The 16,135-nt window shown below is 41.0% G+C and overlaps 1 protein-coding gene and 1 long non-coding RNA gene across 21 annotated transcripts in view; both read left to right on the top strand.

Moving 5' to 3' along the window:
• LOC130600069 (uncharacterized) overlaps nucleotides 1-2,610 on the top strand; it is a 176,111-nt gene extending 173,501 nt beyond the window's left edge. Inside the window, exon 3 of the long non-coding RNA XR_008972360.1 lies at nucleotides 2,555-2,610. This is a non-coding gene — a long non-coding RNA (uncharacterized LOC130600069). The remainder of the gene's footprint in view (nucleotides 1-2,554) is intronic.
• Nucleotides 2,611-2,613: 3 nt separating this feature from the next.
• Nucleotides 2,614-16,135, top strand: part of ADGRL3 (adhesion G protein-coupled receptor L3) — a 339,457-nt gene continuing 325,935 nt past the window's right edge. For all 20 annotated transcript variants that reach the window (XR_008972358.1, XR_008972359.1, XM_057411078.1 and 17 more), the window contains exon 1: nucleotides 2,614-2,813. Coding sequence is in view for 18 of the 20 variants with exons in the window: in XM_057411078.1 (XP_057267061.1) it covers nucleotides 2,759-2,813 (55 nt within the window). In the remaining 2 variants the exon portion in view is untranslated. The remainder of the gene's footprint in view (nucleotides 2,814-16,135) is intronic.

The raw sequence follows: 16,135 nt of genomic DNA, 5'->3' as shown, positions 1-16,135 counted from the left end.
AGGGATACACAGACAGATAAAAATAATTTTAAAGGCCACTATGTAAATATTTTGCTAACAATTATCCCTTCTCTGGGATAGATAGTATAATTAATTTCTGACTTCTTCAGTTTACACCCAAAAACCTTTTTACTGCAACATAATGTTATCTCTTTCAAACAGATTTAGGTTATTGAGAACTTTAAACAAATAAAAATCAGAAAACAAACCTCTCTTCCTTCACTGCCTGGCTGAGCTCCTGCTTCAGGGCAGTGTACCTAAACTTGGATGGGTTTCCCCTGTCTCTGTCTGTGTTTTTGTAGAACAAAAAGCTTCTCACTTTTAAAACTTTACAGGTGATGTTGTAGAAAAAGCATGCATAAATAATGGCCAGTGGTGTACTTTGATGTGTACTTGTAGCCTAAAAAAAAAAAATTGCTGTTTAGAATGTATAATTTAAAATATTAATGAATCTTGTTCCCCTTGGAAAACAGGCTTTAAATATTATCGGTGACCATTCTGATTAGTCCCAGCTCAAACAAAGTTTTACTTTCTAGGATGTCTATAAAGAAGTCACTTGACCTCAGGCTCTTTAGTTACTCCTGTTACAGAGCTGAGAAAAACCTCTGGAAACTGCTATATTTGAATGAAAAAAATCGCAGGGATAGACTGGGGAGGAGAGTGGGAGAATAAAATCTTGGCAGTGCAAGCAGACATATTTATTGAAAAAAAAAATGAAGCTTCCTTATAGACTTTGGTTCTGAAAAGTGTGGGGTTTGATTTTGCTGATTTGCAAAGATAGGAAGTAAGACAAAGGCCACTTTGTCATTCCAGAGTTTTGGAGTTATACCCACATCACAATGACATGCAGCACAGTTTTTTCGTATAGCTTTTTGGCTCAAGCTGGGTTTTGGGTAAGAATGAAAGTTGGCAAAACCGGCTTCTTTGCTCAGAGAAGAATAACTTCTGTTGATCAGAGATTTTTGGAGAGATTTTTAATTAGACCAGTGCTGTGAAGGCTGCAGAGTCTAGGGAGTTCAAAACAGATATGCAAAGTACTTTTCAATTCCTCATATTTCATCATCATTTCAAAGCCAGTAGGGAGCTAAGTCTCAAACTGATGCCGTGGTTTAACTCTGTATAGTTATTTCTTTTTCCTGCCAAGTTTGAGTCACTGTGGCCACCTAGCCCCTTCTTGAGAGATTAAAATGATGGGAGGCTGGTATACTTTCTCCAATTAAATGAGTGAATGTTTCTATTCAAGCATCTGTTCAGATTTCCTTTTGCTTTTCTATCAGTGTGTGGGATGGACAAGACCATTATTTTTAATTCCACAGTGAGTAACTGAGGAAATTGACTAGGAGTGGCTGAGTGAATCACAGACAGTCACCAGTCTATAGGGTAGCTATAGGGTAAGGGTGACTTTTGGGCTCTACTGGGTTCAAAAACTGGTCCAGACTGTGATTGAAAGCCATACTGGACTCAAAAAAAAAAAAAAAAAAAAAGAAAAAGAGAGGCTTTTAGGCATATCATTGACAGACATACTCCCAAACCACATTACGAATTCCACTGCCTGGCATCTCAGTGTCAGCCTCAGCAGAGGCATGAGGGAAATACATAAAGGGAATGAAAGGTCTTAGCAGAAATGTGCAGTAGTGCCCAGCCACTCTGTGGAAGCATTGGCTTAACTTCTGCTCAAGTCATTCAGGATATGTAATCGATGTTTGCATAGATAGTTTTTGGCTTGTGTGTCCACCTGCATTGCCTGTTGTGCTGGAAGTTAAAGAAAAAGTGGGATTGTCATTTTGGTGTGGATGTGTGTACTTACATTGGAAAAAGGGTTCTGTTTGAGGGGAAGGAAGAGGTAGGCCATGGAGTGCAGCTCTGCCACAAGTCAAATTTTCTCCTAAAGTACTGCGCTTCCTGTAGGTGCTCACAGTTATGGCCTAGACCGAGTGGAAAAACAACCTCTTGTTGGCAGTCTGTTCACTTACCAGTGGGATGACAAGTGTGCTTTTTCAGGAGCTTGCATTTACTCTTTACACTGCCACCCCTCTCTCTGTATACAAAGGGTTTGGTTGGAAAAGAAGTGGCTGGGGTGGAAACTTACTTGTGTTTGAGATCAACACAAAGCTTAGGCACCAGTTAAACCTATTTCAGCACTGGAATTTACGTTGACTTGTGATTTATAGACACACAAACATTTTCAGGAGAGTTGCAGCCTCTTTTAGAAGTCTCATGATTGCGCACGATGCAGTAGCTATGGACTTGGTTTTACTAATCAGCTTTTGAGCCTGGGGACTCTCAACTTGTGTGCATCATTGTTCTGCTGTCTTAAGCCCTGTTTTGAGAGAGGGAGAACCTCAGTGGTGCGCAGACTGTCTCTCTGCACAGTGACAAGTTTTAATCCCTCTTATAGGTAGGAATATGCCTACGTCTGTAGGAATAGCATGGGGGAGGAAGACATGTTTGCCTTTACAGCTGCTGGCAGCAAAGAAATGCAGCAATACTTGATTGAAAACTAGTATCATATTGTTTTACTAACCGCATTTTTTTTTTCCTTTCTTTTTTGTAGGTCTCAGACTCTGGATACTGGCTGTGGGATTTTTTTTTATTCGGGGGGGGGGGGGGGGGGGGGGGGGATTTTTTTTTTTCTTCCTTTTTGGATGTGAATTGAAGGCCAACAGTTGAAGTGTTGGAAGCAAGTGCAGGAGGACATTCACCTTGTTTTATTTGAACCCTTGTTTGCTGCTATACTTTCAAGCCCTCCTTCACAGTCATGTGGTCATCACAGCTGCTGTTCTTCACAATGCTCTTAACACCGTTATCCCATGGTGAGTGAGAAATGATGTAAATTTGTCTCTGGGAAGGGAAGAGAATATAAAAAATAGTAATGATTTTTGCCTGTCTCTTTTATCTAATGGTGTAGCTTTTTTCTAGGATGTTGATTTCTCTCGCTGCTTCTATACCAGGTCTTTGAATTCCCAGGCTACATTATTATCAGTTACATCCTGAAACAATGGACTGGTCACACAACAAAAATTTCTGTTACCAAGTGTAGCTGCTGTGTTAAGGCAGACTTTCTTCCTCATGCTCAGACCTATTCTGTTGGCTGTGTGTCACTGAGATTGTCTCTCCTGGCCTCTACATCAAAATGGATTTCCCTTTTGTGAGTGCCATTCAGTAAGGGGCTGCCTACCCCCTTTAGCCACAGTTCCAGCGTGGGATCTTACTATCACATTAGACTCTGATTTCAAGCATTGGAGTGAATTTTTCCATGCCCTGCTGAAAGACAGAATCCCAAAACCTCGGTGACCTTGAGCTGAGAAGAACCAAACCCAGTAGAGTTGCCTTAGCCTGGCACGCTGTGTAACCGATCAGCAATGCGGAGTCATTAGATGTAGCCCCATGCTGCACTGCTAGGCTGCAGTCCTAGAGACTCTACCACCATTGCTGATGGGCTTGGCCTTGGCCAGCAGCCAGTCCATCTTGGAACCGATGGCATTGGCTCTGTCAGACATAGGGGAAGCTTCCAGCAGCTTCTCACAGAAGCGTCCCCTGTAGCACCCTCTGTTCCTCCCAGCCAATACCAAAACCTTGCCGCTCAAACCTAGTCCAGAGCTCTAGGAGAAAAATTAAAGAATAAAAAGTGGTGATCTTAGTAGCCAGGAAAGTGTTAAATGAAATTAGATGTGTTTATTTTTTGGAGTAAGATTTTGAGGCCCAGGGTGGTGGGATTTTTATATGGGAAATGTAGGCCCCAGAAGTAAGTTGTCAGGTTTCATAAGTGATGAAGGGTTCAGGAGATCCTATGTACAGAGTGATGGTTGCTCAATGTTCAGAGTATAGGTTTGGAAAATCCAGCTGCCTGATTTTTCTGATGCTTAAATGTAAGGTGAGCTTCACCAAGAATCTTTTAATTACAGGTCAGTGGGAGCATGTTTATAAATAACATGACTCCTTGTACATAGGCTGTGGGCCCCTGCTTTTAAAATATTCATCAGATTTTTTCTGCTTTACATGCACTGTGTATCTTCTAAGGCATACTAAAGCAATATTTTACAGCAAAGGAGGACGTTAAAAAATTAGATACACGTAATTAGTTGAATGTATCTATAGAGTACAACCTATCTGCTTGTATCATTTAACACCTTTGGGCACAAAGGTTATCTGTACTATTATTCTTCAAGTAAAATTCCTCGGCGACTTGAAAATAAGAATTAATGTTTAAACTGAGCCAAACAATTGGGGTGGAATGAAAAAGCTATTAGGAAAGGTGCTCTCCATTCTTCTTCAGGAAAGGATGATGGCAAATGTTTTGTAAATCTTTATAATTAAACAATATCAACAGTTAAAGCAATTAACAATTTAACTATGCCTCTGGCAGTTCTGTTTTAATTTCACAATGCTGCTGTAGCTGGAAGAGCCTGCCTGATAGTTGCAGTAAATGAAAATGTCACAAGTATCCTAGGAGTTGTATTATGCTACAGATGAGCAAACACCAGAGCTGCAGAAACTAGGTGCCTGGAAATATTTCTACCCTGTATGTTCTTCTGCAAAGTAAATCTACAAGGTAGCTGTTGTGGTGGTTGTAGCAGTAAGTAGTGGTAAATCTGACCACCAGACGTATAACCAATGCATGTGTTATCTGATCCCGTAAATTGCTAATCATAGTGTAGTAGAAGATCACCTTTGGACGGTGGAGAGTAAGGGTCTTTGGTCAGAGCCAAAGGTCTTGGTTTGATTCTCCCTGTTTTGATCTCAAGATTGGCCAGGATGCAACTATTATCTCAAAATCTTGGCCTGTTACCTTTCTGGGGGGAAGTAGGTACTGAGCATGTATCTTGTTTGAGGGTGATATGTTCTTGACACTAAATGAAGGGATTTAGCTGTGTGATGTTTGATGAGTATGGTTCCTACCAGCTACCACTGGACAGTTAAACCCATCCAATCTCCCATGGAGACTGAAGGACATGCGCATAAAAATCAAAATTGAATCAAAGGTCAGAATAAATAGTCTAATGGGGCTTCCAAGGCTTTGAAATCAGAGATTGAATATATGATGGCTTTCAGGTGCTCTTCCTTGCTGCCCCTCTTCCTGCAAGTTCCACAGAAGGTTGCATAAAGTGAATTTTAAGCTGATATCAATGCAGAGGTTCCTGCTATTCTGAAGACAGTATATGTGTGTTTAAACACATGCCGCATCCTCACCTTGCATACAAAAGTAGTCCAGTTAAGCCCTATTTTTGTTTTCCCCTTCTAATAATCCTCCTTCACTGTAGTGATTGCCAGAGTTGATACAATCTACTTGTACAGACTGACATTAGTGCGTCTTATTCCCTTTTTGAGTTTCCTGACACAGTCGCTTCATCTGTAGTGGTAGCTACATTATAGACAGATTTTTAGGCCAGTGATCTCATAAATTTGCTGTGTTTTTTTGTTTGTCTGTTTGTGTTTTTTTGTTTGTTTTTTTTTTGTTTTTGTAGTTTTGCTTGTTCTTTTGTTGTGTGTTTTTTTTTTTTTTTAAGCTATCTGATTTCTTGGGGTATATTCTATATCTTAGGTTGCGATGACAGGTATGGAGTCAAAGACTGATCTGCAAGATGAAAAGTAATCTTTCAGGATACTGCCCTGGTACAATGTCATCTTGTTGATAAGCTGTAGAAATAATGAAAGGGGAAAAAGTCACAAATCCTTGCAATTTCTTGGTGATGATGTTAATCTGCTGTACTCCAGATGCACAAGCAGTGTACTCTGGTTTTGCTTGGACTGCTCTGAATCATAGCTCACAAAAACCCCTGAAACCACATGAAAATACTTGAAGTAACAGCAGATTCAGGTAGTGGATGGTTTATTTACTGTTGCCTTTCAATTAAATGGAAAATAGCTTACAGCTTGCATAGAAAATATGACTTGAACCAGTGGGGAAGCCCTCAGAAAGCTATCCCTTCTTCTACGTTCTGGCAAAGCCCGTAAATCCATCTGCTGGAAAAATGTAAACCTATTATACAAAATTTTAGAATTAATCATAGAATCATACCATCAACTTGGTTGGAAAAGACCTTTAAGATCATCAAGTCCAACCTTTGTCCCAGGACTACTGAATCCACCACTAAACCAGGTCACTAAAGGAGTCATCTACATGTTTGTTTTGAACACTTCCAGTGACTGTAACTACTTTCCTGGGAAGCCTGATCTAATTTTTAATCACCTATCAGTGAATAAATTTTTCCCAATATCCAGTCTAAACTTTCCCTGGTGCAGCTTAAGGCCCTTGCCTCTTGTCCTGTCACTTACTTGGGAGAACAGACCAGCCACTTTCTCAATCTTCCTTTCAGGTAGTTGTAGAAAATTATAAGATCCCTTGTCCAGACTAAACAAGCCCAGTTTCCTCAGCTGCTCCTCATCAGACTTGTGCTCCAGACCCTTCACCAGCTTCATTGTCCTCTGCACCTGCTCCAGCAACAAAATGTCTCTCTTGTAGTGAGGGGCCCAGAACTCAACACAGGATTTGGGGTGCAGCCTCACCGGTGCGGTACACTGGGCTGATCGCTGCCCTTGCTCTGCTGGTCACACAATTTATGATACAGGCCAGGATGCCATTGGCCGTCAGTCAGCACCCCGAGGTCCTTTTCTGTTGAGCAGCTTTCCAGCCATTCTTCCCCAAGCCTGTTGATCCCTTCATCCAGATCATCAAGAAAGATATTAAACAACACTGGCTGTAACACAGAGCCCTGAAGGAAACCTCTACTGACTGGTCACCAACTAGATGTGATACCATTTACCACCACTCTTTGGGCTTGGCCATCCAGCCAATTTTTAACCCTATCCAGACCATGAGCAGCCAGTTTATCTGGGAGAATGCGGTGGGAGAGAATGTCAGATGCTTCACTAAAGTCCAGATAGACTGTGTCTACAACCTTTCCCTCATCAACCAGGTGGGTCACCTTGTCATAGAAAGAGATCAGATTAGTCAAGATAGAAAGCAACAATACCAGGGAATTAAAAAAATAAAACTCACAATCAAAACATCAACAGGAACAAACCCAAAGGTTTTGGCATCCTTGGCCTACGGGCCTACGAGCAGGGCTTTTGCACTGCTACTTCCTTTTTGCTCCTGTTTGGAAGTTTTTCCCAAAGCGTCTGAAGGAAAGTGTTCCTTGGCTTGGGCTCCCCCATGTACACCTGAGAAACCTGATCCTCTCTGCCTGTAATGGGTGGATTTCCCAGAGGCATTTTCTGGAATGAGCAGCTGTTCTCATCTTCCTCAGTCTTCCTCCCCTTGACCCCAAACAAAGCAGATTTCTTGTTACCCACAAATGAATACTGTCAAAGTTCACCCGAAATGAGACTGACATGACAGGCAGTAGCTCAGTTTGTGAGCCTGGAGAGACATACACCTGCTCTGTCTGTCACATTACTGTCATGCTCGTATGTGTCTGAGAGTTGAGATTTAAAACTCACAGACTGCTGGACAAAAATAATAATAGGAATAAGAGGCTTCAAAAATACATGCTCTTAAGAGGAGCGTAGGAAGGATACCATAGTGATCACTGTGGGGTGAGGTTTTGCATGTCTCCAAGTAACCAATTTTAAGCTTTGGAAGAGAGCTGAAACCCTGTTGTATGCAAAGATCTTTATCATCCTATCAGATCAGTTTATCACTTTTTGTTTGAAGCTTATTTTTTTTAATATTCCATTGTATGCATAATTTCATGACAGGCAGCAAAGAATTATTTTGTTGTTGTTACTCTAATGTTTTAGCAGTCTAATCCAAAAATGGACAACCACTTACTACTCAGAGCAGTAATCCAAATTGCCCAGTTTCTGTTGGAGATGATTACAAATGCAATAAAATCAACAGAGACAGTGATCTATCTGTTTTATCTGATCCTAAGCTCTCAGCCTGTAGTTGTGTTGTGAGAGTGAGCTCTCATCGTCCTGGTTCCCACTTGGGCAAAGTGTCATGTCAGTTACTGAGATTGGTTCCTCCTTGGTATTGTTTCTGCTTGGCATTATTTTCCATCTATTTTAACCCTATATCTGATAATTGATTGCAGACTGTGCCCTCCTGATGATCTATGGGGTTAGTTTGTCATTGCTATGATTACTTAGGTTTCTTAATCTTTTTCTGGATATACAATGTGATTTTTTTTTTTGGGCTACGACCACGTGCCCAAAGCTAAGCAAGAGTGAAGCCAGAACAAGGTGGGAAATAGAACTAAAACCTGGCTGAACAGGACAAACAGTAGGTATCTGACATTAGGGTAGGTTTGTTATTACAGCTAGTACAGGCTAGATGAAAGATATCTGATCCTAGAGAAGTTGCAGGTGTAGTAAAGGTTTCTTAAATAACTTTGGACACAGAGCTAAGTTTAAGCTACAGTAGGTTGAGTTCATACAAAGCCTGACAAGTCCTGGAGCCTAGTATTATTATGAAGCTTAAGGCCTCCTACTGATGCTTGACAGCACCAAACTGTCAGGGCTACAGCTGCTGCTGGCCTAAATCAGAACTTCCAGAACCCAAGCTGACTCCAAGAATTTATGCAGCATAGCTGTGAAGTGACCTTCCTGCATTTAGGGACAGATGCTGTCTTGTCTCTCTGTATGAGAATTAGTTCAAGATGAGGCTGAACTACTTTATCATTTGCAGAGTAGAAAATGAAATTTGAAGTCCTTTCAAGTCATTGCAGCTGCAAGGAAGAGAGCCTCGTCTGCTGTCCTGTTCTCACCCTCTGCTCTTCTGCACCATCTTCCTGATATTTCTGGGAGACAACTGTGGTGAGGGAGGGCTGTGTCTTTGTTAAAAGGTAGTGCTCGAAGGTCAAGCTGATTTCTCTAGACATTAGCAGCTCCAGGTTCTGAGCCAGTTTCTGTGGGAACAGTGGAAATATTTGTTACTGAACAGTGCTGGTAGTTGCCTGGTGATAATGATTCTGTTAAAGCAAGCAGCATTATCTTTACAGGCGGGAATATATGATGTGAGCAAGCTGGTCCTCAGTGACAGAGTGCTGCTTAATGTGAGCTGAACATTTGCCTCACTACTATTTTAATACTGTGGAAATGCTGTCGCTGCTTAAAATACATACTGTGTTTCTTTTATACTTGTACAAGTGTTATGTTAGCTAGTGAATGGTGGATGATTGTCTTTTACTACAATACTCTTTATAAAGTCACAATGAAATACAAGAAACGTGTTTTATTAGTTGTGAAATAGGCAAGCTGACTTCCAGGCTTCTGCCTAACTTCATTGTTTTATAAGATTAATCATCCTTGAAATATTTATATTTGCTATTCTTGGCAATTTGTATTACCTGCACCTGTGCCACCTTTTCTGTAGTGGAACTACTGAATGAGGAAGGCTTTTCTGTGATAAAAGAGGGTAGCTGTACTGGGTATATACTACAGTGCTTTCATTACTAGCAATGTGCTAAAATCAGGAGTACTAAGTTCCCCATCTGATGACTGACCAATCTATAAGCTGATAGAGGGTGAAATTCAACCTTGCAAAGACTCTATACACCATTAAATTCTCACTTAAGCCATTAAGCAGTGCAGAGGTCTGTGTGGGGACCCACTTCTTGAATGTCTAAATTTCACACTAATTAAGGAAGGAGATTTTAAGGAGATTTTCTGGTAATGGTGTTGCTTTTCTGTTGTTGGTTTGCATTTATTTTTTTTTTTTTTTCTTTCAGTATTTGGCTAGTGTGTCTGCTCATAGCACCTTCCTGCATTATGGAGGGAAACAAGATCATCTACTGTTTTTATTTGCCATTTGTACCAAAGCACGCTTTCCTTGGAGCATGGAACCCTTTGCTCTGAGCACAGCTGTAGTTGAAATGAAGATGGAGCTAAAAGATTTGAACTATAGAAGGTAGCTAGAAGGTGACTAGGGCCCAAATAATTGCATGGAAGTTATTCTTTCCTGTAGGCTTCTTAACATGTATGACATACAGTGGCAGGTATCCGGATTTTTTTCTGAGCTACAGCAGTAGAAAATGTGCTTGCTCTCACAGCAATAGGAATGGGGAGTTGTGTTACCCTGCAGGCTTATAACCCTCAGTGCTTGTTTCATTTGTAACCAGTTTCCTGAAAAGACAGTTTATGTTCTCTGACCAATTCTGTATGCTCTGATTCTTTTTTTCTCTTTTTTTTTTTTAAAATTTTTCTTTCTTTGGTGGCATTAATTAATTCATGAGACCTGACAGCATGTGAATTACAGTGTAGTAATTCACGCCCAGTACATCCAGGCACAAAGATGAAGGCCAAATTGGCTTCTCTGCAGCTAGGTGTGAATTATTACCCATAATTTAATTCCCATTATATTTTACTGTGGTTCTAAAAATGTTTTTGTTAGTGAACTTGTTTCAGAAAAGTTACTTTTTTGAAAAACAGAATGGAAAAGTACAACACAAATCTTGTCACGAAGAGGGATAAATCGCCATGGGAGATAAGGAGTTTTGCTCAATACAAAAATCTTGCATTTGTGCAGTTATTAACCCTAGGTAATGAATGGGTATTGTAGTGCAGACATGCTGTCTGATAAACTGACCGAGCTCTAACTATTCATTTCGTATCAGCTACCAAGCACTTGCTAGGTAGCATGACTAGGTTTATTTGTTCCTGACCTAGTCTTGATTTGATCTGGAAACATTAGCTCCCAAGCAGTCTTGTGAGACATCTAATATTTTTCCAGGTCAGGTTATACAGATGCGGATGTCAAGCATTCTTTTTGAAGCCGGTGTGTTTGTTTTCAGTCCTAGTGAGTGCTGGGTGAATAGAGAAGATAGGTTGTCTGTGGCAGTGTGGAAGAGCACCAGAGGAACCAAGCTAGTGTACCTGCTTTGCTGGCATGTTGGGAAAAATAAGCTAACCTGGAAAGTGGCCTAGGTGGTACTGGAGAGGAAAAACAAAAGGGTCATGAATGCCTTAAATCTTTCTCAGTATTTCTTTGTCTTTATACAAACCTCTAATACTCTTTTGGTGAAGACAAAAGGCAAAGCCCATCCACTTAAAGTTGCTTAAGGGTTAACAGGATAGAGCCTTCTTCCCAGTGATTTGTTTTTAAAGACATGTATGAGGAGCAGCTGTATGCTTGGCATGCTGTTCATTGACATGACAGGATTTCTGGGGCACTGCTTCTTCCTCTTGGGATTGAGGATGATGTCGAGTTTATTCATCCAAACCAATCCTGGTGTGTCTCTCCTGCAGTAGTCCCTGGCTAGCAAACACAGTTAGCTGATCCTATCCCCCAACTAGTCCTTGTTATAGCTAAGTGCAGAACAAGTAAGTAGCAGTTATTAAAAGTGGGCTTTTCCAAGGTACTTACTATCTAAATAAGCTTTACTCATGTGCTTATCAGCTTCTAACTGATCACTGTGTTGATGGGGCCAGGGCTATTTCACTTTTGGTGGATACCTGGGGTTATAGAATATTATAGCCGCCCAAGCGAAAAACATGATAATTTTCCATATAAGCGGTAAGTGTCTGTGAAACAATTTCTATAGTTTGGCTTTAGATGTAGATGTTTTTTAAAAAACAAGCAAACAAATGGAAAACAAACAGAAACAACCCTGCCTGACTTTCTGAATAAACACATCAAAATAATCTTTTAATAAATCATTTTGGAGTTAATACCAAGCAACGAGGACTGGAAAACATAGTGGGACAAAGCTGACTAATATGGGTACAGGTGTCCCTTAGCCAATACCCAGAGCTACCACAGAGCACCAGGAATATTTTCACGTTTGCAGCTATCTCTGCATGTGAGAAGATAGCTTGTACCTTGTCTTCTTGGACATGCAGGATACTCCAAAGGGACTGGTGTGGAGCAAGGTGAGGTTGAATGATTCTGGTGCAGTAGAGAAGTGGAAGTGAGCAGCTTCCTTTTCCTCATCCCAGTGAAAAGGGGAGATGATTGCCTACCCATTCCCTGTTTGTTTTCACATATTGTGTTATTACCTGAGTGGGAAAATGAAGCTCTATTTGGCTGATTATTAATCTCATCTAACACTTTGTAATGCTAAGCATTTAGATAAAGCTTCCATGGGATGAAGCTGACAGACAGATACCAGGGGTTGGAGAGAGCCTTCTGTTCTGGGCTGTGTAATGTGGTTTGATAAATGGGGCTGTGCATCTTTTTGCCAGTCCTTGGAGCAGTGCAGGACCTGAAGACAGCTTCACAGGCAAAGTAGCTGTGTACTGTTACAGCAGAACCACCCTTTCCAGCAATGCAGATGGGAAGCCATGGCCAGGTTTCAAAAGCACAAAAGCTGTATGTGCCCATTCTTCCAATGCAGCTACTGCATTTCTTTTCTGGATGTGGAAATACCCACAAATGGGATGTCACTTCTATTTCTTTTCTTAATAAGTTTAGCTAAGATTAAACCATTGGAGCGGGGGGGGGGGGGGGGGGGGGGGGGGTGAGGGACACCAAACTACTTCTGAGGGTTCTCTCATTTTCTCATCCATTTAATTTGGGCATGTTGAAGTACTTTAAGTTAAAATGACAAAAGAGTGAGATTGAGGGAGTGAATTAAGGCCACTTTCAATCTCGCACTACCTCCTCCAGGTAGCTGCTAAGCTGCTTCCAGAATAATTGGGCAAATCTGCTGTCTTCCTCTGTTAGGAAGAGCACCCTTTGCCCTGCAAGAACAGAAAGCAGAAGCTCTTTATTGCAAATGAAGTTGCTGATACCCTAAAAGAAATCTCTAACATCCATTTTATGAACTCCACAGTCATGTTAAATGAATCCTGGAGCCATCTGATGTTTATTACCGCATGGCATATTCACTGATGTTCACTTGGTTCCTTTAGTGATCGTGATTTCTTGACTTGGTTGTTTGGTAATGTGGTCTTAGTTGAATTTGGAAGAGATTTCCTGCTGCTCAGTAAGGAACTCATCTGCGAAAGATGCTCAGGGAAAGGAAGAAATTAAAAGCATGTCAAAGAGTTCAGAAGCTTTTTCCCACTTTGAATTTCCCCGATTCTAGGAGATTGTTTGATGTTGGGCAGCCCTACCCTGAATATCCCTCCCAGTGCCTAGCAGGAATATCTCTGTTCTCTCATGAATCCACTCAAAGCTGTGGGATGCTCAATGGGTTTTTAGCCAGCACCACACAGATGCTGCAATCTGCTTGCCACAGAGTGTAGGTCTGGACTGGTGGGGTTTTAGTTACTTTGCAGTATTGAATGCATACTTTAAACTCAAGGAATCATAATTAGAGGAACATCTACTTTTATATATCTACTTGTGCTTTTCTGTGTTGGGCTGTTTTCTGCAGTGCCTGTTAGGTTTGAGTGTCTTGTTATTCATCTTGAGGTGTGAGTTTCATGTAGGATTCATGGATGCTAAAAATCCTCCCCAGACAGTCTGTAAGTTACAGTAGGCAGAGGAAGAGCCTGGAAAGATGCAATTTGTGTATCATCACTCCCTCCTATGCTGTAATCTGTAGAAACTGAGATACCTGATGGATTTTAATAGCTCAGTCAAATTGTCAGTTGTTCTTAAATCTCCAGAACATGGAGCCATAAATAAATTGCATTTTAATACTGAGTTTTTAGGGTATGATCCAAATCCCATGGCAAGTCAGTGGTTCCGTATAAATGCATTTTGAATCTGTTCTGCTCAGCCCAGAGGGGTTATTTTGGGGAAAGCTGGACTGTAATGTGGAAGTGATTGTAGCTTGGGCTTGTCTTTGTATAACCTTCTCTCAGATTTTAGTGCTTACAGTGAGTTGACCAGATTGTGGGCTGCTCCCCTGCCCCAAGACCTGCGGGGTTGTGCTCGGTCCTTATTCCATTATTCTCTTGAGACACTGTTCTCCTTCAAGCTTTTCTAGGAACAATTAGCAGTCACCAACACTGCTGATTTAAATGAGGGCTATTTTTTTCCTTCTCCCTGTCTGCAGCTCTTGTTGCTGAAGATCTGTCTCCAGTTTTTAATTTGCACTGTTTTGTTTCTGTTACTGAAATGCTGGAGGCTGCAGTAAGGGTTGATTTAGTATCAAAAGAGCAGACGACAAAACCAAAACTTGCTTTTGTATGTCAGTCTTGTGTAATACCTCTCATTCTTGAGGGATGAAGGGGAAAATGCGCATGTCAGTTTATAAGCAAGGTAGTTAAACTAGCTGTGCTAGTTGTGTTGAATTGGAGTGGGGCTGGGAGTTTAGCTCCACAGTTCAAGCTGTGGATCAATTAACCTGCATGGCAGTGTCTCTGCAGGCAGGGAGCACCATAGTGGTGCTTCACAAAGCCAGGGGCTAGTAGTAACCAGCTGCTGCTTGCCATGTATGTCTCAAAATACATTATCTCCCTTCCCCTAACATGTCTGCTCCTTGGCTGGAAGAGAGCATTCAGTACTGGTGCTGACAGGTGTTACTGTAAGCAGGAATCCCCTTTATTCCTCCAGTGGAGGCATGGCTGTACTTTTTAAGACAGATTCATGGCTAAATTCTATTTATTACTTAAAAGAGTATTTTGCTAGCATCGCTGCTGACTTCTATTTGTCTGTAATTTGTAACATGTTTTAAGGAAGATGCCTACTTGTAATAGTTGTAAGAAAATGCAGGTCACTGAGTTTATTTTTGTGTGTATATATATATATATGCATATGTGTGTATGCTTTAAATGTATTTTTCACGCTGTGTATTTAAACCTATAGGGAGCTGGTCTATCTAATCTTGGAATGAAGCAAGGAGCTTTTAACATGCCTTCATTTCATTGATGCGGCTCGAAATTTGGCCTGGCATCACAGTTCGTAATCTTATTGCACAAAAATTAAAAATCTTACTATTAGATATTACTCTGGGGAAATTCTGAGGATTAAGAAATCTAATAATGTTTAGTTGTTTTCCTTAATTTAATGGGGGGGGGGATAAGCCTCTTGGTCTGTTGCCAAATATGTAATGAGTCTGTATCATCATCAGACACCTTAGTGTCTCAAAGCCCTGCTGACGAAAGTGCTTGGAAGTCATGTGTTACAATATCAGATAACCAATAAAAAGTGCTTGCATACCTTAATGTTTGGTCTGACAAAACAGGTCTGTAGGCATATTTTGGGAGCTGATGGGCTGTTATTTGAGAAGGTATTTGTGCGAGTCCTTAGCATTTCTAATTCTCTGGACACAGAGCAGCTGCCATGAGGCACTGGCAAGCGCATCCTGACACCTGCAGTCCTTATTGCAGTACCTGGGTACCTGAATTCACAGGAGACTTAAAGGGGTGTAAGGCAGTAAAATGAAAGAGATGAGGAACAAAATGGATGAACCTGTATGTTCTGTTTAGTGTCCTTGGGGAACTGAATTAAAAATGGGGACGGGGATCCTGTTTAGTAGAAACCCAAATGGTTTAGACTATTTGCTATCTGCTGTGACTTGTAACGTTGGTGACAAAAACTTCCTAGCATACTCCAGAAGGAGGGACTGCTCTATTTTGATGCCTGTCTTGATGTGGATTTATGCTTTGTCCTGTGCACTCTTTGCCCTGGTAATTCTGACTGTTCCCTGTTTAACTATATAATATCTGAGCTTTTCCTGCTTTTCTCTTACTGAGGTGTTTTATTGTGGTCCTTCTCCTCTAACCAGCCAGCAGTTCTTGCACAGTATAGTAACTTAATTATGTAGGGTCTACATTGATTAGACTCACATCTTGAAGTTATGCAGCTATGGAACATCTGGTGACAACCCTGTTTCTCATGCCTTACTCATTGCACAAACAGAGCCTCTTTCTTTTTGGATAGTAAATATTTGACAGATGTAAATTCTCCAGCTCTTGGGAGAGTGCCGACATGGTGAACTTCATTACCCCTCGTTGGCCAGTTGGCAAAATGCAATCAAGAATAACTTCTGAGGATAGCTGGCATATCCAGTATTGCCCTAGAAAGCTATTACAGTGAGAAGCTTAAAGAAGGGCCAGCTTAGGGCACAAAAAAGTGGATATAAGGAGACAGGATCAATCTGTCTAGCACTCATGAAATGCACTAAAAAGGGTAAACTTTGAAGTCAGTGAGACCTGTGAGATACAAACCTCTGTGAGACTTAGACTCACAACCAGTTTAGGTGCTGAGACCATTTTAGTGCACTTCACCTCAGTGTGTGATTTTTCTTTTTAAATGATTTACACTAGGATATAACAATCTGAACATCTTATGGAGATG

This window comes from Pezoporus wallicus, unplaced genomic scaffold (genome assembly GCF_028554395.1).
Source record: "Pezoporus wallicus isolate ANWC-B61680 ecotype Strahan unplaced genomic scaffold, APGP_CSIRO_Pwel_v1 contig_2439, whole genome shotgun sequence".
In the NCBI taxonomy this organism is placed as follows: domain Eukaryota; kingdom Metazoa; phylum Chordata; class Aves; order Psittaciformes; family Psittacidae; genus Pezoporus; species Pezoporus wallicus.
This window is presented reverse-complemented; position numbering and strand designations above follow the sequence as displayed.